Source organism: Sturnus vulgaris, chromosome 14 (genome assembly GCF_052056855.1).
Source record: "Sturnus vulgaris isolate bStuVul1 chromosome 14, bStuVul1.hap1, whole genome shotgun sequence".
Lineage (NCBI taxonomy): Eukaryota > Metazoa > Chordata > Aves > Passeriformes > Sturnidae > Sturnus > Sturnus vulgaris.
The window spans coordinates 3957790-3981716 of record NC_142256.1 but is presented as its reverse complement, the minus strand read 5'-3'; the positions used below and the strand labels follow the sequence as shown (position 1 = coordinate 3981716).

The window sequence follows — 23927 nt, the reverse complement described above, 5'->3', positions numbered from 1 at the left end:
CGTCCTTGTGATCTCCAAGGAATTAAATCTCACTCCTTGCATCCTACCACACTTCACTGGAGCCCTGTTTATCCTTGCAGATCTCTTTTCTGTCAGAAGCCCCACACAAAACTCACTGTTAGAATAAAGCAGATCTGTTGTTTCAGCACCATAACATTTTATTAAACTACACTATCAAAGTCACATTGATGGCAGGGAGAACATTGCTATCAGTGCATATTTCCTGGACTAAGACTGTATTTGTAGCATCCAGCACTTGCTGAGGAAAAGGACACTGGAACAGAATCCTTAAGAGACAGTAGAAAACTTCTACAAAAGTCAGGGCAGTTGGGAACCAGCTGAGAGCTCCAACACTTCAAGACAAAGCTGTGAGGGAAGGTGATTTTTAAAAAGTTCACTCTGAAGTGGTGGTGAATTCACTCAGCTGAGGTAAGAAGGTGCTGGTGCCCAGCAGTTTTTAACTGGCATCCCTGTCCCTGCCTGTTCCCACCCCACACAAATATTGTGTACTGCTCCTCGTGACCTGTGCTGACACCTGGATACAACAGAGTGTTCTACAGTTATAAAAACCTGCTGCAGCTCTAGACCAAACAATAAAAAGTAGCAGAAATACATTCTATACAAAGTAAAAAAAAACCAAAAAAACAAACAAACAAAAAAGAAAAAACAAACCCAGTTGAATTCCAGACAAATATTAGAGTACATCAGGTTGGGTTTAAAAAGTCTCAAATCTAACACCTATGTCACTATTTCTACTCTCCACGAGCTCTGCCCCAGCACCAGCTCAGAGTTGTGGCACAGAGAGGACACCCCCAGCTCTGCAGCACCCTGGGAGGGCACGGGGCACACCTTCCTTCCTTCCTTCCTTCCTTCCCCAGGGCTGCAGCTGGGCTGGGATCAAATAAGGCTTTTCCAGTCTTCAGGGAAGACTCAGGGTTCAGTGAGGGGTGGGAGCTGTGTCCCAGCCCCAGCTCCTGGCAGAGCAGAGGGAGGTGGGTGCTGTGGGAGCACGGAGTGAGGGCTGGGATATGTACAGAGTCTGCAGGGACAGGGGCTCGGGGCCTTTCCCAGGGAGGTCGTGCCCAGCCAGCTGGGATCTGCTCCACACAGGAGTTTTCTGGGCTCTCAGTAGCATCCATCCTTCCAGGAGTCATCCTCGGGGGCCTGGGGGGTCTGTGCTGCCTGGAGGAACCTGGGGGGACAGAACAAGAGCTCAGGAACAGCCCAGGCTGTGCCCTGTAGTGGACACAGGTTTGGGGTTTGTGTTACAACATCTCCCTGTCATGGGTGAAGTGTTGCTGTCACACCCTCAGCACCAGTTTGAGACAGTTTAAGGAAATTCAGTGGCTGCTGCTGGGTGATTAAACACTGATATGTCCCCAATTCACACTGCTGTGACTTCAGCCCATGATTGAGAACATGAGAAATATTCTCCATGCAAAGGTAACTGAACACATGAAAAATAATCAGGTATGTAGAGTACTGATATAAATTAGGAGATTAAAACCATGAAAAAGGGAATTTTTAAAGGAGATACATTTCAATGTAAGGCTCCGATGGGACATTAAAAATCAACAAACACTGGTTGCTTGTTAGTCTGGTGTAAGTTATATCATAATAACAAATCTGAATCAATTTAATTCCTCTCAACCATGCAACTCCGAATTGCAGCATTACAAACCAGCAGCAAGAACAAGAGATGGAAGTGCAGGGACAGCTCCCACCCTGCCGCGGAAGGTCTGAGGGTTCTGCCAAGCCTCACTCACCTCCTGGACGGGGGCGTCGCCTTTCCCTTGGGCACGGCCACTCCTGCCACGGCCGGCCGTGCCTTGGGGGCAGAGCCCTTGGCCACCGTGACGGCGCTGCTGCTCCGGGACGCGCAGCCGCTGCCGGGGGAGCCCGTGTGCAGCTGTGCCTTGCGGGCCGGGGCTGCAGGGGCTGTGTAGCTGCAGGGTTTGCCCACCTGCCTGCCCGGCAGCAGAGACGTGGCTCCCGGAGCCTTGCAGGGCTGGCGAGCCGTGAGCGGCGACTGCGCTGCCCCCGAGGAATACCTGAGCTTGCTGGGAGTCAGACCTGGGATAGAGCCACAAAAAACAAAGAGTTTGCCGAGTTTCTCAGTGAGTCAGGAGTCTCTCTGAATCCTTCGGAGAGAGATCAGAATGCAGGGATTGAATTAAAGCTTTTGGATGAAGTCTGTTAAGCCACTCACACATAAAGTAAAATTTTAGTATAAGCAAGCAAGTAAAATAAGTTTTAAGTGCTTTTAGTAAGTAAAGGGTCTTAGATGCCAGAGTAGTAGTACATATTCTAGTGAAGGTTGAAAAACATGGTGTTTCCTTGGAGGCTCCAAGAACCTAGCTTCAGACATAATAAATGCATAATTAAGAATATTGCTTACATTTTTCAGTTAGAACAAGATAGACCATGCATGTAGTTTATACATAACCTGGCATGCTAAAGAACTATAATTCTACTAGGTTAAGAAGTAGTGATTCGAGTTTGTGTCTTAACTAGTTGAAAAGTATCTATATAAAACCATGCATTAGGGAGAGCTGGTGCCTTTTGCCACCTGCATTTTGCCATTGCTTTTTGCCATACTTTGCTTTGTCTTTGCCTTTGAGACTGATGTGCTTCTGCAATAAATAACTTTATAGTAACTGTGAGCTGCTTGGCTTTTTGAAGAAAATAACCTGACAAGCTGGGTGCCTGAGGAGCTAACCTCACAGAGACCCTGAAAGGCATTCCCAGATAGGGAGACACAAGTGGCTTCTGTCACAGCAAACCCTGCTCTGTTCCCTGTCCCTCAGTCTTTCAGTCACTCCCACCCTGTTTCCCTGTTGGTTCCCATGCCCTAACCCCACCTTTGTGCCACTCCTCTGTCCCCTGGAAATTGGTCTCTGATGCTCCCCCCACCCTGGACCCTCCCCACAGCTCTTTAAAGAAAACAACAACCCCACACAGGTGTGGACACACACATTTAGAGCCGGGGAATTCCAGCTTGGAAATCCTTTCCAGGCCTGGATTTCTCCTGACTCTCAGCTCCATTCCCAGGCTGACAAGCTGACTGCAGCTTCAGTTAGGGAGGAGTCTCCCAGGGTGAGAACATGGTGACAAACAGAGTGGAATTCATCACCAACATTAACCCCTGGTGTCTGTCCCGTGGGACACATCCTGAGGTGCTGTCCCAAGGATGTTTTTCCCAATTGTCCTGTCCTGGCTGCACTAACACACTTTCAATCCGGGCTGTCTGTACAATAAATTTGGCCTTTTTTCCCCAAAGAGCTCCGTGTGTGCTGCTGTCCTTTCCCTCTCTTTGCAGCGCAGTGACCACACACAGGGGAGGGACACCAGAGCACGTGTGAAGGTGTTGTGTGTGAAGAGAGGAGGGGATGGGGTGTGTGGGAGGGCTGGCACTCACCTGAGGGCTGGCACTCACCTGCTGACCGCTGCTGAGTCCTGGGGATGCGGCTGCCGGGCACCTGCAGGTCGGACTCGAGGCTGCGGCTGCCGCGCACGGCGTCCAGGGCACGCAGGCTGCTACGGGCCAGGTTGGGCATGCTGTGCCTCAGCTCCTCTGCAAACACACACACACACACACACACAGAGCCTCAGCCTCTGCTGCCTCGAGGCTCTCTGCAAAAAGCTGAGCAGTCCCTGCCCAGTCCTTAGCTGCGGTGGTTTTGAAATCACGGCGTGTAAAAAACCTTTGAGATCATCCCAGCAGGATCAGCCCAGCATCACCATGAGCACCCCAAGGCCACATCCAGGGATGGTGACTCCATCACCTCCCCTGGGCAACCCACTCCTGATCATTTCTGTAGGGAAACAATCCACCCTGCCTGAGAGGCTTCAGCTGGGATGGAGCCTTCAAGCAGTTCCCATCTGACTCTGGGGAAGTTTCTGGTCTTTACCTCCTGTGAAATGCCCAGGAAAGAGCAGCAGCTCCACTGGGGGGGGGGGGGGGGCAGAGAAAGGCAGAAAATCCCTTCTGGAACACAGGGCACAGGAAAGGCCACAGGAGCACCCTGGGGCTCAACCCTGGGGCTGCAGGAGAACCCGGGGACCGCAGACCCCTGGGAGCACAGGAGCCCCCTGTCCCCGGCCGTGCACCCCGCTCCGAGCACAGAGCCAGCACAGCTCGGGCACATCACAGATCCGTGCCGGGACCCCTCTGTGCCTCTGCCCATCCCTCACCTTCGCTGCCGTTGTACTTGAGGCGCTCCTGCATGGGGCTCTGCCCCGCCCTGCGCGGGGCTCGCAGCCTGGACGCCGCCGCCCTGCCCAGCTCGGTGCCGGCCGAGGGCGACTGGCAGCGCGGGGAGCTGAGCGGGGAGGGCGAGTAGCGGTGGGCGCTGCGCAGGGACAGCGAGCAGTCGCACTCCTCCTCATCCTCCAGGCTGTAGGTGTCGAACTCCTGGTCGCTGTAGGTGCCGCGGCGCAGGGAGTGCAGCGAGGCGCTGGAGCTGCGCCGGGACACGGAGGCGGAGCTGGAGGCGCAGTCCTGCCGCAGACCTGAGCGGAAAAACCTTGGGTTTTAGTTGTTTTTTTGTTGTTTTTTTTTTAATCCCACGGTTCTTTCCTGGCTTTGAATCGTGGTTTTAAAAAGTTAGGATTTCTGCTAAGGGTAGAAGTAGTTTCCAAGATGTAAGTTAGGTAGGTAAATGGTAGGTTGATAATTACTAGATGCTTAGGCTAGAGCTAATTGGTATAATTATCTGCTATAATAAATTTACGTACAGAAGAAGGTAAAATAATAAACCGTTAATCACGAAGCCTTGGATCGTGCCAGAGGGTCACTGAGACCTGATGAAGACTCTCCTGACTTCATCCTTTGAGACCACTGACCCATTTCGAGACCACCGACCCAATTCAAGAGAAGAACTGCGCACACGTGAAGGACTAATGGGCTCATTTTAATACTGGATGGGGATGGGAGGTGCTGGGGTTATGCAGATGTATTGTATGTAAAATTTTGGGGAATAAATAGATGGCAAAGAACCTTGTTTGGGGCGGTCACGCCTTTGGGAGGTGACTCCCGTGCCACCCACTGGTGAATAAACATTCCACTTTGTAACTTTAATTAGTTACAGGGTCTTTGTCCGTGATTACACCGGGTTTTTTTTAAAGATTCAGCTTCACTTTCTACCGATTCCTCCCATTTTCACAGCTCTCTTAAACTGTGTATAGGTACAAGTCTAATTTAGGTATAGGAGTGTTATAAGTACATGACATGTTGTTGGCTTTTTGCAAATATTAAAATAAGCGCTATATGTATAATGTTAAAATAGCTTTTCTGTACAAATGTAGTTTTTTCTTTTCTTCTTTCTCTTCTAATAACAAAAGTTAAACATAATTTTTTTTAAATAGTATGCTTAAACTACCCACTTAGTTAAAATAACAACCCATAAACGTGTAATAAAAACCCTACAGCTAACACAACGATTATCAACACTCACTAACTGCAAAAACCCAAAACCACCACCCAAATTAAAAAATAATTTTAAAAAAATTAAAACCACAAACCAAAAAACACACATGCTCTAAAAAATCAAACCCAAAAAATAGCCCTACTAAACAGTTCCCAAAAAAAAAGTTTAACTATACATAAAAAAAACATAAACATACAACAAGTTAATATATTGTAAAACCTATTTAAAAAGACATTTCCAAAACAGCCCCTGGCCCTTTTAACCCTTTCCTTTATGTTTGACTCCTATTATCTTTTTATTAAACTTTTTACATTTTTACCAAAACAATAAAGAGTGTTTTTCACAGGAGTCTAAATTTACAGGTATGGGAGTCTCATTTAGGAATGGGAGTCTCATTTACAGCTATAGGAGCCTTATTTAGGTAGAGGAGTCTCATTTAGGTATAGAAGTCTCATTTTCAGCTATGGGAGTCTTATTTACTGGTTCAATCTTTGAGTTTTGTTCATTCTGCACCCACCAGCATTTCAAAGGTGGAAATAAAGATTTCAAGTGTGTCTCCCATGGAAACACACCTGCCTGGGGGGCACCTGGGTTATTTACAGCTCCTCACCGATCTGTGCTGCTATTGAAGTTTTCCTGCCTCTTAAAAAACCAAAAAACCACCACAAAACCAAACAAAACCCCCCCAAAAACCCCACGAGACACACAAACAAAACTCACTCTCCTCCTGCAGCCGTGCCATGACCTGCACATCAGTGAGGTCCTGCAGTTTGTAGCCCATGGAGATGGAGTCGTCCGAGGTGCTCAGCTCGCTGTCCACCGACGACTGGGAGCTCAGGGCCGAGTGCATGCTCAGGTAACCTGGGGACAGGGACACAAAGCCAGTGAGACCCTGCCAAAGGCACCAGGAGCAGCAGGGATCTACCCCAGGAATTGGGCAGTGAACCTGGGAACTTCGGGTTCCAGGTGGGAGAAATGAGAATTGAAGAATTGCAACGCTCAGTTTTTAACCTGGAGTCTTCGGGTGCTTTGCAAACAAGGGATGTGAGGCTGACTTGGTCAGTGCCCATGTAAAAAAAAAATCATTTTACACCTGAACTTCACACTGTCAGCAGTTACTTCTCTTCCAAGAAACAATGTTGGGAACCTGCTGCTTTTTCCTGCCTGCCTGAGTTTGATCACAGCTTGAAAGGGCTGCTCAGTTTTGCTGGGAAATGGTTTATTTTAAAACCACTGCTGAGTATTCAGGAGGTGCCCTGCCTTCAAATCTTCTCAGAACATGGCAGGAAAACTGTGATGCTTAAATAATAGAGTGACAGAAGTGTGGCTGTACCTTAAAGGTGCATGCTGCACAAATACACAATCCAAGTCAAGATATTCCACAATAAAATCCCATTTATTTCCTCCTGGTGTCAGGAAAAGGCTGTAAGAGTTGAAATAAATCCATCCTGAGCAGGGCTTGCACCTGTAGGATGTGGTGGAATGAACGAGCACAGGTTTCCTGCTGTAATTAACAAACAGCACCTTCAATACTGATTAAAAATCCAGCTGGACCTTGAGACCAGCTTTCTAAAAGGCAAAACTCCCAATCCAACTTTGTTTAGTTTGGCTGTTGCATTTCAAATTGCTAAAAATAGCCAAGGAGGGGATAAAACTGCTTCTTCCATCAGTAAAGCTGAGCTGCTGATGGTTTTCAAACAGAAACCACACCTGGGTTTTGTCAAAGGGGCTGGTTTGGTTTTCAAGGGAAGTCACTGCTTTAAACATTTTTCCATTTGAAGGGTTGGAAAGCTGCTTTTTCTTGGAAATAAAAGAAGATTTGAGTCAGTCGGGTTGACAGGAAACTTTAAACTCGTGTTAGCACAAGGCACAGGGAAGAGGCAGCTGAGATGAAGTGAACTCATCATGCTCTGAAAGGACAGAGCCTGTCCTGGCTTCCCACCCAGCAGAACCTTCCAGAAGCCAGAGCCACTTTGGTTTTACTCATCAGGAGCTGCTGCTGGATGGAAAGGTGCTCAGACACCTGGATTGCCCCCCAAACTCATATAAAAATTGCCTTAGAGATGTTTCCCTGCAGAGCTCAGCTGGCAAAAATCCTCAGTCCTACGTGCATCCTTTTGTTTGCAGAACAGAGATTAGTGTTAATTTCTATTTAGAGCAGAAAATCAGACCTCAAAAGCAAACCTGCACCCGTGAAAACAGCCACAGGCAACCCTTTTTCTTTTTCTGAGTGGGGAAAAAAGTTCATTTAACATCAAGTTTGGAGGCAGAGACTGTTAAACATGCTCGGTGTTTGAAAACATGCAAAGTAGGGTGTAGCAATTTCCACACAAAACAAAGAGAAAAGGAAGAGTCCTTTGATAACAGAGCCAAGAGGCAAAGACCTGGTGCTGGGAACAGCAGGAACTGCAGCAGGGATAACAAATGGAGCTCCTGGAAGGCTCTTCTGGCTCCTCAAGCAGGACAAAGAATTTCGGAGCAGCTTCATTATCTGGAGTAACAAGAGTTGTGCCTGAGCTGCCTCTAAGGTAAGGAAACTTCCTCCACACACAATGAAAGCTGAAGGAAAAGTTTTGCTATTTTGTTTGAGCTGCTCACTCTTGAATTGAATTGAATTGAAGGCTTTGTTAGCTTTCTGTTCCCTGCATTAATCAATATTCCCAAGAGAAACCTTGCCCAGAAAACCTAATCCAAGAACCATTATAAAAATCACATCTACACTCTACAGCATTATTCAAGAGCAATATATTTTTGCCCCAACAGCTGTTTTCTATTTTAAGCCACTTTAAAATTAGTACAATTTATAAATATATATATATACAGAGAGAGAGAAAGGAGAGAAACCCAAACCAAGAAATAACTACAGGACATTTAGAATGCAAGGAGGTTTTCTCCCACACAAATGAAAGCTGGGTGAGGAAGGGAGCAAAACACCACGAGAACTTTTCCCTGTGCCAATCCCTCACCCTCCTTGCATTTTAAAGAGCCCAGAGCTGCAGTGCCATGCCATACCTGAGCTGCCACAGGTTAGTAGTGCTTTGTTAGTCGATTTGAGGTGCCCAGGAGAGTTTAGTGCATTGCTACAGGAGCCTGCCTCGGCATTCAGGTTATGTGCACTGGGAGACGCCAGGGGGCTGCAATACAGGTTTTTCCATCTACTGGCTAGAAGGAAAAATACAAAAAAAAAAAAAAAAAAGCCACAAAGGTTAGCAAATTATTTTGGATAGCAAGATCAAGAAGAAGATACAGGGGTTATCAAACAGGATTGAATTCTGCAGCAGTGCCAGGCTGCAGGGGGCACAGCAGTGCCCCACTCGTGTCCTTTAACTGGGTTTGTCCCTTCTGAAGAATTCCAAGAGTAACTCCTGACAAGCCTGGCTTTAAGGAAGCCAAACATTTCACAAATGCTGGGCTTCCCAGATGATTTTTTCCATCAATAGCTGCCACTTTTGCACCCCTTCATTTTAGAGAACTCACTGAACTTTATGTTACATGTGTGTTAGTCTGAATTTCTATTCTGAATTTTTATGATGGAACCAAGACTGTATTAAACCACAGAAACTGTGCCAATCCAATACAAAAACCAACTCTTTGAATTAAATTCTTTCAGCTCACACACACTCACATGTTCATATACCAACCAAAATAAAGCAGGTGGCAAAAGCAAGTGCCCCCATCCTCACTGGAGGTGGAAATGAGCAGCTACAACACTGAGGAAATTACTCACACCATGATCTGGAGACACTCAAGGGGCAGCTGAACTGCCCACAGAACTCAGTTCTCCCCACTGGGGGGGTATCAGCTAAGAAAATAATGAAGATTCACCAGATTAAGTTTTCTTTTTTAATTTCTCCCAGGTCAGACTAAGCACAACTGAAGCTTGACACATTTCAGAGAGAAAAGAGGCAATCAAATTGATTTCATTCGAATTTCTAAGCACTGATGGTTTATGAAAAAAAAAAAAAAAAAGAAGTTTGTTCTCAGAGTCTATTCAGTTATCTCCAACCAGGAATGCCAAGGTTAAACTCAAGAGAAGCCTGAGATCTCAAGCAGTGCCAAACACTGACAGAATGCAAACTAAAAAAACCCAGACCAAGCCCCAAAGCAGTGACCTCAGATCCAAACCACAGGGCTCAAACTGCTGATGAAACTGAAATCAGAATTCTTGCATTTCCATGGAGACCAAGCCAGGCACCACAAACTCTGACAGCAATGTGGGGACCCAGCTGGGCTTGCTTCCTGCAGAATTGATTCCCAAATCCAATTCCATGGATTCTCCAAGGACTGTCACCTTTCCAAACACAGCTTTTGTGTCTGGAGGCTCCTGAGCCCAGCTGGGCACAGCACACTGCAGCACATCCTGAGCAGCACAGCTGGATGAGAGGGGATCCAGGGCAGGTAAAAAATACTCACAGGTTCCTTTCCAAGCCCTCAGTGCCCAGCCCATGGCACACAAACCTGGGCTGTGAAGTGACACAGGCAGGATATGCACCAGGTGATGGCAGGAGCAGAATAAACTCATTTTTGCCCTGTGAACTGCACCTGGATAAATTCATTTTTGTCCTGTGAACTGCACCTGGATAAACTCATTTTTGTCCTGTGAACTGCATCTGTTCTGAGAGCTCTCCCACCAAAGGCCAGGTGGAAAAGCAAAGCCCCAGAGCAGTGCCTGTGATCAGGGATGTCCCCACTGCACACAACACTGCAGGTCTGCACTTCAGGCAGGTGAAATCAGGATTTCCCCTCAGGATTAACACAGCCACCAGGAAGTGCTTTTAGGGGATGATAAATTGGAGGAAAAACCTGTGACACCATTTCTTCAAGTTTAATATTTCATTGTTGTAAAGCTATGAGCAGCAGACAACTTTGTCACCCAGGGAAGAGCAGCTGGGCAGATCCAGCAGGAATATCCAGAGGAATAATCACCCCTAGGAATACTCAGCACCAGTTCTTCTCCAGAAAGAAACTGCAAGAAGAGTTTTCCATGGTTCTCTCCCCACTCACCAGCAGCACATTTTTCCCTCTACACATTTCTTACATTTAAATATATTTAAATATTAACAAAACTTAAAAATTCGAGGGGCTGACAACACCCAGCTCGATTTTCCTGCTGAGAATGAGGGATTTGCAGAGCCCAGAGCAGCAGAGGCTGCAGCTGCCCCTACCTTGGTCCAGCCTGTTGATGAGGGTTCTGCAGGCAGCCTCAATCTCAGGGCTGGGGTTGTCCAGAACCTGCCTGCACCATTTCAGAGGAGAGGCAGTTTTCTCATCCATGGATTTCCTTGGAGACACATAGAGCCTTGGCAAGGATTCAAAGGAGACAGGAAGAAATGTTTGTTAATTCAAAGCATGCAGCTAGCAAAGTGGCACTTGCTAGAGTGTAGCCATCAGGAACCAAGTTACCCAAATTAAAAAAAAAAATTCAGGTTTAAATCACAGATTGTGACTCAGAAATAAAATGTACTGCCACAACAGGGAAATTCAGTGGTTCCACAGGCTCTGCAAGGCAAGGTGCCAGCCTGGGCTGGAAATGGAGGTGTTGGGACACTCACCTGTCTGTCCCCATCCAAACCCCCCTCAGGGGCAGTGAGGGGGTGAGGAGCTCCTAACTCCAGCTGCAGGGTGATCTCCTCCCAGGAGCTGCAGATTTTATTTAAAAAAAAAACTGGATGTGTTCAGCACCGCAGGCACAGCTTTGTCTGAGACACCCAAAGGTGCATTCCCACATTCCAGGGGTAAAGATTCCAGGGATAAAGCCTTCCCTGCAGGATTCAGACATTCCCAGACAGGCAGAAGTGTGGCTGTGCCTTATCTTCCCTGTAATGTCAGATCAATTCTCCCCCTGCCTCAGTGCCTGCCACATCTCTGCTTTGCATGGACACCCAGGATTAGCCTTATGGATAGATAGATTTCATCATCTTCAACTCCTGGATTATTTACAAGGGATTGGGTGTAAAGCAGCATCTCCAGCAGATTTCCAAAGCAGAACATTCCTCTGAGGAAAGGCCAAAGCTAGAAGAGCCTTTGCTAGAAAAGCAACTCAAGTATTTTATTTACACATCCCACATTTGTATTTTTAAAAGCAAAAAGCAGCTCCCTATTTCTTATGTTTTTGCTGTTCAGCAACACATTCAAAACTTGTAAGAGGAAAGAAAAATCAGTCCTTTGTACATCCAAAAGTGAAACTGTTCTTAATTCTTGCACATCACCCTGGTGCAGAAAGCAGAGAGACCTCGACCTAGATCTGCAACCTGATGGTTTTTAAAGGTCCCTCCCAGCCAAAATCCTTCTGGGATTCTGGGATTTGTGGACATCAGGTTTGGCTCTCAGGTTCCCCCTCTCCTGAAGTGTGGGAGTGTGTAAAACAGAAAACAATTTTAAAAATTCCAAAGGCTGATTTGTTATTGACAAAATAAATGCTGAGGGATGAATGGGAAAATTCCAAAGGTACCTCTCAGGGCAGACCCCCCAGCAAACCTCGCTGAGTTTCTGCATGGATAAATGAGCACTGCAGGCACTCAAATCCAATCAAAGCCAGGAAAAGCAAAGTGCTGCCTCTCCCTGGATTTATTGTACAGCTCAGACCACAAAACGAGCAGGAAAATCATCAGACAAAAAAGAGGCCAACAGGCTCCTCAGGGCAGGTCAGGCTGCTCTGCACAGGTTCCAGGTTTAGGGGAAAAGAGAATCCTGCACAGGTTCCAGGTTTAGGGGAAAAGAGAATCCTGCACAGATTCCAGGTTTAGGGAGAAAATCCTGCACAGGTTCCAGGTTTAGGGAGAAAATCCTGCACAGGTTCCAGGTTTAGGGGAAAAGAGAATCCTGCTCTGCACAGATTCCAGGTTTAAGGAGAGAATCCTGCACAGATTCCAGGTTTAAGGAGAAAATCCTGCACAGGTTCCAGGTTTAGGGAGAGACTCCTGCTCTGCACAGATTCCAGATTTAGGGAGAATCCTACACAGATTCCAGGTTTAAGGAGAGAATCCTGCACAGATCCCAGGTTTAGGGAGAGAATCCTGCACAGGTTCCAGGTTTAAGGAGAGAATCCTGCCCAGCCCCTCACTCTGTTTCCATCCCAGCTCAGGATGGCAAACCTAGTTTGCTTGGCAGAGCCATTCCCACATGGAGCAGAGATGTGTGGGAATAAGAATTTTGTCAGTAAGAATCCCCAGACCATCTGGAATTTGTGGCTTTTGCTAGGACCTGAGGAGACAAACTCATTCCCAGCTCTGGACATTTTTTCTGCTGATAAATCCATTGGCAAGAGAAGCTCTCACAATTTCCCCAAACCCAATTAAGTGAACACAGCTCAATCCTTTAGAGCACTGACAAGCAACTTACTTAAAAAAAAAATAAAAAAAAAGAATTCTGGTTTGATTTCACAGCATTTTCCTTCTGCAAGAGCTTTGGGAAGGGCTCAGCACCCTGACTTCTCTTTTAGCACTAAACTAAAGCACCTCAGAAATGTGAATGTGAATATTTCCCTGGACATATTAAGAGCCTGAAGTCACCTTTTCCTAGGTCAGGAAATTCAGTGGCACCCACCAGAGGCTGACTGAACCCAGCCTCACATCCAGGGAACTAAAACAGCCTTACCTCAGAAAAAAGGGGGTGTGAAAAGCTAAAAACTCTTGGTTTTGTTTAAAAACACTCTGAATTTTTCTTTCAGGTATTTCAGCCTGTTTGATTTGCCAGGTTGAACTGAATCCCAGAAGCACTGGAAAAGCAGGAGCCAGCCCAGAGTCAGGCAGAGCTTAACAAAGCCCAGCTCAGGACCAAGCCTTACCCTGCAGTTTGTTCCACCAGCTCAGCAGTTTGGGTGTTGTCTCTAAATGTCTCTGAATGTTTTTCTTTTGTCAAATTGCAAATGAAAATCGGTTATTTAGATACTTACAAGGCCTCATACAAAATGCACAGAGTAAACATTTGGGCAAATATTCCCAGTTTGATGTATTGGGGGTTTGTTGTATAAATTATTAAATATGAATGAGATTTTTTTTTTTTTGCTTCTGAGAGGAAACCCTTTGATAATAAAGTATCTTTAATTTCTGTTTACTACTGTTTGTGTTTACCCTGTAAAACAGAGAGTTTTGTGACAAACATCTCTGGTAAGGACCCAGTCAGTACCACAAGGATTTTTCTTCCATTAAGTTGTAGCCAGCCACAAATAAATTTGTGATACTCTCTGCACTTTATTCTGAGCACTAAAAACCAAGGAATATCCCAGAGATGTTATTTCCCTCATGGAGCCAATGTCACAGAAAGATTTACAAGAGTTAATGGCCACTCTTGCTGGATTTTAAAATTCCTGCTTCAAAAAAACCCAAACCCCAAGAATGCAGGAAACACAACAATTTATGCACCAAGAAAAATCATCCTCCCGACTGAAGAACAGCTCAGAGCAGCTCTGAGAGTGCAATTTTAGCTCCTGCTCCTGCAGAGTATTTGCAGCAGGAATCTGCAAAAGCTGAGAGCAGAACTGAGGCTGCAGAAGGCTCCAGAAGCAGGGCATTAGGAAATGAAATTGAGCATAAAGCAAAGGCCATTGCTGAAGGCACAGCTCGGGTTATAATCCATCTTCCAAAGCACTTGGCACCAGTGGCTGCAGCAGCTCCAAAAATGGCAAACACTGCACCGATTTTCAGACCTTTTGAGTTATGTACAACAGAGCAAGGAGAAGGAGACCTCAAGTAGCTGAAGTGTTTAGAAAATGTCAGGTTTGTGAGATACATCTCCTTCAAGTGCTCAAAGGCAGCTGAATTCCCCTCCAAAGCAGGGATTTCAAACGGGTAATACATTCATTTTCCTCTCCTGGACAGATCAGGCTTCAGAGAGTTGATTTTCAGATTTAGTACTCTGCTTATCTCAAATCTAAACACTCCTGCTGAACAGAAATCCTAACACAGACAAGAGTGGGGTAGAGAGCCACAGTGAAACATGATGCAGGTTCTGAAACGACAGAAATTATAAATAAAAACACGGGAGAACACCTCACACAAAACCATTCTGCTGTCAGCCCAAGGAGAGGCCTGAGCTTTACCCCTAAGAATCTGCAAAGAGAGGAAAAAATGTCACTGCAAAGACACTTCCTCATGTCTATTTGGGGACTAATCCTGCTGAACCAAAGATTGTCACAGCAGGACAGATGTCACCCAGAGGAGCTGGGGACACCCCCAGAGCTGCACTGGACTTCTGACAAAGCTCCTGTACCCAGAGTGTCCCAGCAGGACAGATGTCACCCAGCCCGTGGCCATCTGCAGCCAGCACAAGCAGGTAATGCTCTCCTCAAACCTCAGGAAAGATTTGGAGAAGTCACTCGTGCATTATTGAATGCAACAGAGGTAAAAACACCTCCTAAAATGACCAGTCTGAGAAAAGAAGATGGCAAATTGCTGTCTGTAAGCCATGGAGATGCTGTCAGCAGCAGCCTGTGACAAGCAGAGATCACAGGAAGAACACCACAGCCTGTGAAGGGTATAAATGGATTACACAGACACTCTGTAAGCAAAGTTCTCCTTCAGATTAGAGGCACAAGAATTCCAGAATTCCTGGATTTTGTGCAGCATCATATCCTCACTTGGTGGAACTTCTCCAGAATTTCTCTCCCCATCTCTGATAGTACAAGCAGCAATGATTTCCTCCAGTACATTGAATTAAAAGTCATAAATGTGAATACAGAAGGTCACTGGATATCAGCTAAGGCTGAAAAATCCCATTCCCAGGAAACTGTAACACTGTCATTTCTGTCCAAACCCCAACTCGGGGCACCCCACTTGCTGTGCTGGGCACTGTTCAGGCAGGAGCCAGCACCACACTGAGGTGAAGACAGCATGACCCACTTCCAGTTCAGCACTCAGGGATTCACCTCAGTGCCAGGGATTCCTTCTTCTCCCCAGCCCGTGGAAAAACCCAGCATGACAAACACTGGGAACCCAAGCAATGTCACCAGCACAGATGTGGTTTGCTCCCTGGGAAAGAGGGAATTTGGATAAAAGCCTTCCCAAAACGGCTCAGGAGCTGTGCTGGAGTCCCAGGTGAGCATCACTGAGCTCCAGTTGCACGGGACTGGTCCCCAGGATATTTACAATTTTGAGCAGCTATTTGAGAAAGGGAGCTGAGGGAGCAGGCAGAGGCCAGGGCAGAGTTCCAGCAGCTGGGAGTGGGCACTGCCTCGGGTTTCACAGCTCCTAAACACAAGCTCAGAGCCCTGAAGCAGCTGCACACAAACTGCTGCAAGCCCCAGCTGAACAAAGAGAATCAGCCCAGAATACAGCAGGGATTGAGACTCCACCTGCACCTGCAGGGAACAGCAAGAAACCCTCTGAGCACCCCGTATTGGACAGTATTTTAGAAAAGGATTGTAAATACAAAATGCACTCGGCTGTTCCCTCTGGATTTGCTCACTCCAGGCAGCACTAAATCCACCCCATCAGCAAAGCCACCTTGTTAGAGCTGATCCTAAATTCACAGAGATTTAAGGGGTGTTTGTTGGGGATTTTTGTTTCCTGGTTCTTGCTGTGGGGAAGCACAAACACCTGCAGGGGCTGCACGTGGGACGTGTTTATGGAGACAGTTTGGGAATTTTGGCAATAAGCACAGGCACTACTGATTGTACACAGGCACTACTGATTGTACACAGGATTCATTCCCCACTTTCAGAACAAGAAGCCACCACTAAAAGCAGCTTCCCGTTTCAGCAGGTTTGTTTGACAAGAAGAAAAGGGAACAGATGGAAGTGATGCAGCACAATCTAAGATAATTCCAGGAAAGGGCACTTGCACAAGTGCAGGATCACCACCCTCACCCAGCCCCTCAGGGGCCTCTTTGTCACAGGTTACCCTGTTCCAACCACACCTGGCCATAAAAACCAGGAAACAAACCCACAAGGATCCTACAAGGGGCAGAGTGAAGGGCACCTGGGAAAGAAGGGCCTTGCAGCCACCAGCTGAAGGGAAGGGCAAAGAACAGAAGTGCCGGGCACAGAACCTCTCCTGATCTCACTGGGCAGCATCCCCTGCCTGGGGAGATCTCTGAGACTCAACAGAATTCGAGGATTCTCCCCTGTCACAGGCTCTAAAAATGTGAATATAAACCTGGCTGCTTGCATTAACGTGGAAATAATCAAGCCAGTCTTCCTTATGCAACTTGTTAAATATATTCCCTTATTTATTTATATGTTCCCTTATTTATTTATAAGAAATCTGCTCCAAATGGTGTTTAGGTATATTGAAGAGTTCCAGTGATCAAGTTAGAGCCAGTATTTGGGTTCTAAAAGTACACTTCGACAGAAAAAAAAACCCTGTTTTAAATATAACCTCAAATTCAGGCTGAAGCTGATGCCACGACCTCATTGAGCTCCACTCCATTAACAAAAACTTTACCTTCCCTCTACCAGCTAATGAATGTTTGGAGCTGAAGGTTTGGTTTGTGTTCAGCAGCCCTGTCCTTGCTGCCAGATTCATCTGGCTACACAAATTTGAAACCCAATTTGCAGAGCCCTGAGGCTTTTCCTCCCAAGTCTTACCAATTAACAACTCCGGGTAAAATCTCAAGTTATCCCAGTTATTGCAGGAGCTGGAATCAGCCTCAAACTTTACATTTCCCTTGCCCTTCCAAAGGTTGTTAATTTTCTGATTTATAAAACAAGTTCTAAACAAGGCTGGTGGTGGAGGGGAGAGTCCCAGAGAGTCGGGTCAGTTAAGGATTACATCATTGATCTGGTTCAGTTCATGTCTCTGAACAAAAGAGGAACTGCTTAACTGGAAAGAAAAAGCCTTCAGGAGCTGGGAATGGGTTTGTCTCCTCGGTTCCTTGCAAAAGCCACAAATTCCAGATGGTCTGGGGATTCTTATTGACAAAATTCTTATTTAAATGTGGTATTTGACAGTTGTGTGCAAGGTTTAAAAGCTGCATTATTCATTCATCTGCATGTGCTATATATAACTCAACTCAGAGGGAAAGGAAGCTGTGGCTGGAAGGAAGGGGGGAAAAAACAGCACCTACAGGTAAATTTATATTTAAAAAATAATGGTCTGGCACAGCGGACATATAAATAAGAACGGTCACCAGTGAGAACTGCATTCTTGAAGTTCCTGGCTTTAAAGGAACTGCTCACCTAGGCAGAGCACAGCCCTGCCCCCAGGCCTGGGGATACCTACCAGCAATCCTCCTCTTCGGGGCAATTCTCCAGCTCCAACACTTTCACTTCATCCAGACCTGCGTGGCTGGGAAGGCCCTGGAGATCTGCCCCCTTCTCCCTGGGGTTCTGTTCGTGGATGCCAGCCATGAGCAGGCTGCCCAGCAGCTCGGAGCTGGCACTGGGATGCCCGGGTGAGGGACAGCACCCATTGCTGTGGCTCTGCTCCCCGTTGGGTGCCACCTCCTCGGGGCCACTCTTGCAGCTGTACTGCACTGGTGCATCCAGGGCTCTCCTGAAGTTGTTCTCTCCTTCCTCCTGCCTCATTTTGCTGAGCTGGCTGTGCAGATCCGCCATCAGCTGCAGCTCCTGCTGCTCAGCCATGGCCTTGATGCTGCTGTTGATCTCCACGCCCTTGAGGCCGGGCTCGTGGCTCTCCACGCCGGCACGGATGTCCCCTGGCACGTTTGTCCCCAGCAGGCTCCTGCTCCTGCTGTGCTGGCTGTCCAGCTCCAGCCTCCTGACCAGCTCCCGCAGCTTCAGCACCTCGGGGCCCACGTCCTGGGGGGGCTCCGTGCCCATGGCCGAGTGCTCCGCGGCGTCTCTGCCCAGGGCCGGCTCCAGAGCCGGGTCCTGCTGGATCAGCGGGGAATTCCCGGGCACCACCATCCTCCAGGACACTCCAGCACTCTGCAAGGCACGCCAAACATCCACAGGAGTTTCAGGTAAATGGAATTAAACACTGAGAATTCTGCTTTTTATAAGCGTCACCCTAATTACGCCGGGGTGGGTGGAAGGGGTCCGAGTTTCACCCAAATCCAAAAAGAACGACTGCAAAAGCTCACCAATTCCTCTTTTCGAGCTGCACCTGCTCTGCTATCAATAAATTTAATAAAAGGAAGCTGATTTAATCCCCCACAATAGTTTAGTTTCCATCTGTTTACCAACAAAATACTTGAGAAAAGCGCTGATGGAGCAAAGTCAGGAAACATCATTAACAGGGTGCTGACGTCAGGCAACAGCAGCGTCAAGAAAATGGTGCAAACATCCTTTGTTCATTACCAGGTTTATCCTGGAAAAGCAGGAAAAAACTCGGAAAAATTTCTGTATCACCTTACACCAAAGTAACAACAGGAACTGCAGTTACTGTGGTACACGAAAATCAGCTTAAATAATGTTTATACCGGTGTGTGTTCCTGTTACAACTGAAAAGAGAGAGGGGAGCAAACAGCAAAAAAAAAATTAAAAAAAAAAAAATCCCAAGTTAAGCTTATATATTCCGCTAATCCAAAAACCCCATAAAGTGCCTTTCACACTGGTTTTACAAGATGAGCAAACACTGCTTTTCCCCTCCACCTGATTTATGTGAGTTTTCAGTTTCATTGGGCACACTCATTTCCAAACTGACTCTTCACTGAAAACCCCCAGTACTGAAAATCCCTTAATGAACAGTCCATGGAGCAGTAAAATGGGTTAAAAGCCAGAAATCCTCTCTGTTTTACAGGAGAGCAGAGGGAGTGAGTCAACACAGCCAATTCAAAGTTTAAAAACTGATGCACTTGTTACAACAGCAATCAAACAATCAAACCCTGACTTTTTGTGGCTGTGGATGTTCTTCCCCTTCCCTTTGCTGCACCTGTTTTTAAGTGCCAGTGAGCAAAGGAAACCACAAAAACTCGGTGTCACACAAAGCAGGGTTACAAAAAGACACCCCCATAGGCACCTCAGCATCTCCCCATTATTTAGGCACTTGTAATAGCAGTAGATGTTTAATTTCTTTAAAAATACATTTTGTTTTGTTGGGGTTTTTTTTACCTGATTTTTAAAATTATTATTATTTTGGTCCTCTATCTGCTAGATGTAAATATTCAACTTCCACTTGAGTTAATAAAAATACAAACAGCATTTAGGAAGAGCTGTGAGTGAACAGAGCACACTTTGCACCCACAGTCCAAACCCTGTAAGCAGCACTGCTGAAGGCGTTCTGCCTTGGGGAAAATAAATTTAAAATAAAATAAATTTGCGGAGCCACCAAGCAATCCCATTCACACTCGTGTGCCAGCTCCAAAAAGCTCCTGGTGTGGATTCCCACTGCTACAAACCCAAATCCTCTGGGTGTGATTTCCAAAGAGATCTCTGAGGAAGGGAGATTTCCAGAGATATCCCAAAGCTCAGCAGCTCTGAGGATGGCGAGTTTTAGGAGTTCCACTGTCCAAGCTAAACAGCTCAAGGACGGGGGTTTAGGAGATGAGTAACCCAAAAATCGGTTCCATCCCAAAGGTAAGGAGCTGGAAAAAAACCTCACGTGAGGAAAAAAAACACACCTTGAGGGGGAAGAGCAGCTGAAAAACGTTGAGTCTTTCCCCACAACCACACACAAAAAAAAAACCCAAACCCCAGCAAAGACATGCGGGGGAAGAGATACAAACCTGCCAAAGTTAATTTCGTTGTTAATTTCATAACGGGGAGGGGGGAAGAAATAAAACACGTTTAGAAGGAGGCAAAAAGGCGGCAGCCGTGAGAGATGGGATGGGAGACAAGAATTTGGAGTTTGCAGAGCAGATATTTGGGTGTCTCATGGAGGGAAAGGTCCCCTCACTCACCCCGGGCCATGGGGGCTTCTTGGAGAGCCGGGGGTGTGAAGGGTGGGGATAGGGCTGGGATAGGGCTGGGATGGGAAAGGGCTGGGATGGGAAAGGGCTGGGATGGGGCTTGGGGGGTCTTTGGGGCAATGATGGCCATGGGGTTTAGGGGGGGTGCAGGCTCTGGGGAGGCTCTGAGAACCATAGGGGAGGCTGTGATGGCCATGGGGCTGCACGGGGGGATTTGGGGAACAGTGATGGCCATGGGGCTGAATGAGGGGTTCTGGGGGGCAGTGATGGCCATGGGGCGGTTCTGGGGGGCATTGATGGCCATGGGGCGGTTCTGGGGTGCACTGATGGCCATGGGGCGGTTCTGGGGTGCACTGATGGCCATGGGGCGGTTCTGGGGGGCAGTGATGGCCATGGGGCGGTTCTGGGGGCAGTGATGGCCATGGGGCGGTTCTGGGGGGCAGTGATGGCCATGGGGCGGTTCTGGGGGGCAGTGATGGCCATGGGGCGGTTCTGGGGGGCAGTGATGGCCATGGGGCGGTTCTGGGGGGCAGTGATGGCCATGGGGAGGTTCTGGGGGGCAGTGATGGCCATGGGGCGGTTCTGGGGGGCAGTGATGGCCATGGGGCGGTTCTGGGGGGCAGTGATGGCCATGGGGCGGTTCTGGGGGGCAGTGATGGCCATGGGGCGGTTTTGGGGTGCACTGATGGCCATGGGGCGGTTCTGGGGGGCAGTGATGGCCATGGGGCGGTTTTGGGGTGCACTGATGGCCATGGGGCGGTTCTGGGGGGCAGTGATGGCCATGGGGAGGTTCTGGGGGCAGTGATGGCCATGGGGCGGTTCTGGGGGGCAGTGATGGCCATGGGGTTGTGAGAGCTACAGGGGAAGCTGTGACGGGGCTGTGATGGCCACAAGCGCTATGAGAGGGCTCTGAGAGGCCGGGGGGCTGTGATGGCCGGGGGTTGTGAGGGCTCTGAGCAGCTCCCAGAGCCGGGGGGGCGAGGCGAAGGACGGGCAGAGGGTCCGGGGAAGGCTCTGCTGGCCGTGCCGGGGCTGCGCGCTGTGCGGCACCGGCGGACGCGACCCCCGCGGGGGGCACGGGCGCGGCCGGTCCGCAGCGAGCGCGGCAGAGCCGAGCGCGGCGGGTACCCCCCCTTCCCTCAGACGGTACCTGGATGGACGGATGGATAGATGGATGGATGGACAGACAGACGGGCGGACAGGCGGATGGACGGCGGGCGCTCGGTGCCGCTGCCGCCTTTCTCCGGCGGCTCAGGCCGGCCCGCGAACGGCGGGAGGCGCCGCCCCCGCCCCTGTGCGGGGAACGGGCGAGGGGCGCGCTGCGCATGCGCGGGGCCGCCTCGGCAGCCGGGGAGGGAGCGGCGGTGAGCGCTGAGTGAGGGGAGCGGAGTGAGGGGAGAAGGGTGAATGAGGGGAAAAGGGTGAGTGAGGGGAAGAGGGTGAGTGAAAAAGGTGAGTGAGGGAGAAAAGGTGAATGAGGGGAGAAGGGTGAGTGAGGGAAAAGGGTGAATGAGGGAAAAGGGGTGAGTGAAAAATGGTGAATGAGAGGAAAAGGGTGGGGGGAAAGAGGTGAGTGAGGGGGAAAAGGGGAGAATGGGGAGAAAAAGGGTGAGTGACAGGAAAGGGGAAGAGTGAGGGGGAAAGGGGTGAGTGAAAAAGGATGAGTGGGGGAAAGGAGGAATGAGGGGGAAAAGGTGAGGGGAAAGGGGTGAGTGAGGAGGAAATGGGTTAGTTAGGGCAAAGGAGTGAGGGGAAAGCGGGTGAGTGAGGGGAAAAGGAATGAGGAAAAAGGGGTGAGTGAGAGGAAAAGGGAAGAGTGAGGGCAAGGGGGGAGAGGGGGAAAAGGTGAGTGAGGTGGAATGGCAGTGAGAAGGGGGAAAGGGATGAGTGAGGGGAAAGCAGGGAGTGATGGTGGGAAGGAGGTGAGTGAGGAGGAAAAGGGATGAATGAGGGAAATGGGGATCAGTGAGGGGAAGAAGGAGTAATGGCAGGAAAGGGTTTAAAAGGGGGAAAAGGTGAATGAGGGAAAGGGGTGAGTGAGGAGGAAAGGGGCAAGTTAGGGGGAAAGAGGGGAATGGAATGGGTGAGGGAGGAAAGAGGGAACCGGGGGGGAATGGGGCAGGTGAGGGAGGAAAGGGGCTAAGTGAGGGGGAAAGGGGTGAGGAAGAAAAAGGAGATAAATGGGAGAAAATGAAGGAGTGATGGTGGGAAGGATGTGAGGAGGAAAAGGGATGAATGGGGAGTGGGGATGAATGAGGGGAAAAGGTTTAAAAAGGGGGAAAGGGAATGAGAGGGAAAGGGGTAAGTGAGGGGGATTAGAGTGAGGTGGAGGAAAGAGAAGGTATAAAAAATGTGAGGAAGTCAGGGAAAAGAAGGGAGAGAAGAAGAGGAGCAAATGAGGGGAAGAAGGCTGAGTAGGGAAGGGTGAGTGAGGGGGAAAGGGTCTCTCCCTGTGCGTGTGATCCAGAAAAATGCACAAAATACAGCTTAGCTGGGATCTCCCAAAGCTTCGGTGAGTGCAACGTCTTCAGGACAGTTTTATCAGGCAACAATAAAACAAACACAATTCTTTGACATCCTGCTCCCCAGCTGGACCCTCACAGTGCCTGTGGCAGCTGCTGATAAGAAGTGTTGGATGTTTGGCAGTCGCCAAGGCCACGTGCTGCCAGCAGAATCTCGTTTTTTGTACCAGCTGAACACCACATCCAGCCCTGACACTGCTCGAGGTCTGTTCATTTTGGCACTCTTGTTGTTCATTTTGTCACTCTTCTGTAATTCTCAGATGCTCTGGGAAGGTTTGGTCTGTGCAGAAGGTGGGATTTCCAAAAGCCAGGATGGGTTTGCCTCCTCCTCTGCTCAGTCACCACCAGCACATTTCATACCCTTTATTTATTTTTTTATTTGATTTCACGTGAAATAACCTGGTCGGGTTTTGTCCCCACAAGCAGCAGAATCCCAAGAGAAATAACATCTTTTTTGTGAAAGAAAAATACGTGCATGACCTCATCCATCATGAAGGAAAAAGTCGGTGTGCAGGTGACACAAAGAGCAGGAAGATTCACCTCTTTGAATAATTCATTTGTTTTTTATTCACGGGGAGGGGTAGGTCAGCAATTTTTCAAAGCTCCATACAAATCATAAAGCAGAACATTTTCATGCTAGCTGCAGGTTCCTTTGGGGTGATACATGTCTGGAAGGGGGAAAAGCCCCTCCTGTCAGGGAGTTGTGCAGAGCCAGGGGGCCCCTCCTGATCCTGAGCCCTTTCCCAGCTCCATCAGCTGCTCTCAAACACAAACATAAACATCTCACGGGGGAACAGGGTTCCTTTTCTCACAGGATTTTAGGAGAAGCTTGGTTTTCAGCAATTCTTGGCTGTGGGGATGGCGAAGCCCTGGTTGCCCAGAGCAGCTGGGGCTGCCCCTGGATCCCTGGGAGTGTCCAAGGCCAGGCTGGACGGAGCTTGGAGCAACCTGGGATCCTGGAAGGTGTCCCTGCCCGTGAACTTGAACTCCTTCCAGCCCCAAATCATTCTGTAATTCTATAATTCTATGATTCCTAATGAGGAAACAGGAGGTCTGGATACTTTTAGGACACCTGACTTTCAGTATTCAGCATTCCCAACCTCTCAGCTCTGAGTTAAGGGCTCAAATGACACAGTTCTGATTTTACTGAGTGCAGCATCTGCTGGAAGTTCAATATTAGTGAGCACTAATTAGTTCACAGCAACGAGAGGTGTGGGCAAAGCCCTGG

General features: G+C 48.3%; 1 protein-coding gene across 2 annotated transcripts; it reads right to left on the bottom strand.

Moving 5' to 3' along the window:
- Positions 1-135: 135 nt before the first annotated feature.
- LOC106863413 (SLAIN motif-containing protein-like) lies at positions 136-21462 on the bottom strand. 2 transcript variants are annotated; one of them, XM_088173024.1, is made up of 9 exons: positions 21328-21461; positions 17588-18255; positions 10595-10728; positions 8442-8591; positions 6150-6290; positions 4195-4512; positions 3437-3574; positions 1767-2073; positions 136-1192 (listed from the first exon to the last, which is right to left on the bottom strand). In XM_088173024.1, exons 2-9 carry the CDS (start codon positions 18232-18234, stop codon positions 1126-1128), a joined length of 1902 nt encoding a protein of 633 aa, XP_088029150.1. In that variant the 5' UTR covers positions 18235-18255; positions 21328-21461; the 3' UTR covers positions 136-1125. The 2 variants fall into 2 exon arrangements, with proteins under 2 accessions (XP_088029150.1, XP_088029151.1); XM_088173025.1 differs by lacking the exon at positions 8442-8591 and having other exon boundaries at positions 21328-21462.
- Between the last annotated feature and the right edge of the window lie 2465 nt (positions 21463-23927).

Coding starts and splice junctions, on each gene's coding strand:
- LOC106863413 (XM_088173024.1), bottom strand. CDS start 18,234: ATGGTGGTGCCCGGGAATTCCCCGCTGATCCAGCAGGACCCGGCTCTG. Junction 6,291..8,441: donor ACTAACCTGTGGCAGCTCAG/GTATGGCATGGC, acceptor CCCTGTCCCCAG/GTTACCTGAGCATGCACTCG. Junction 3,575..4,194: donor CAAGTACAACGGCAGCGAAG/GTGAGGGATGGG, acceptor GTGTGTTTGCAG/AGGAGCTGAGGCACAGCATG.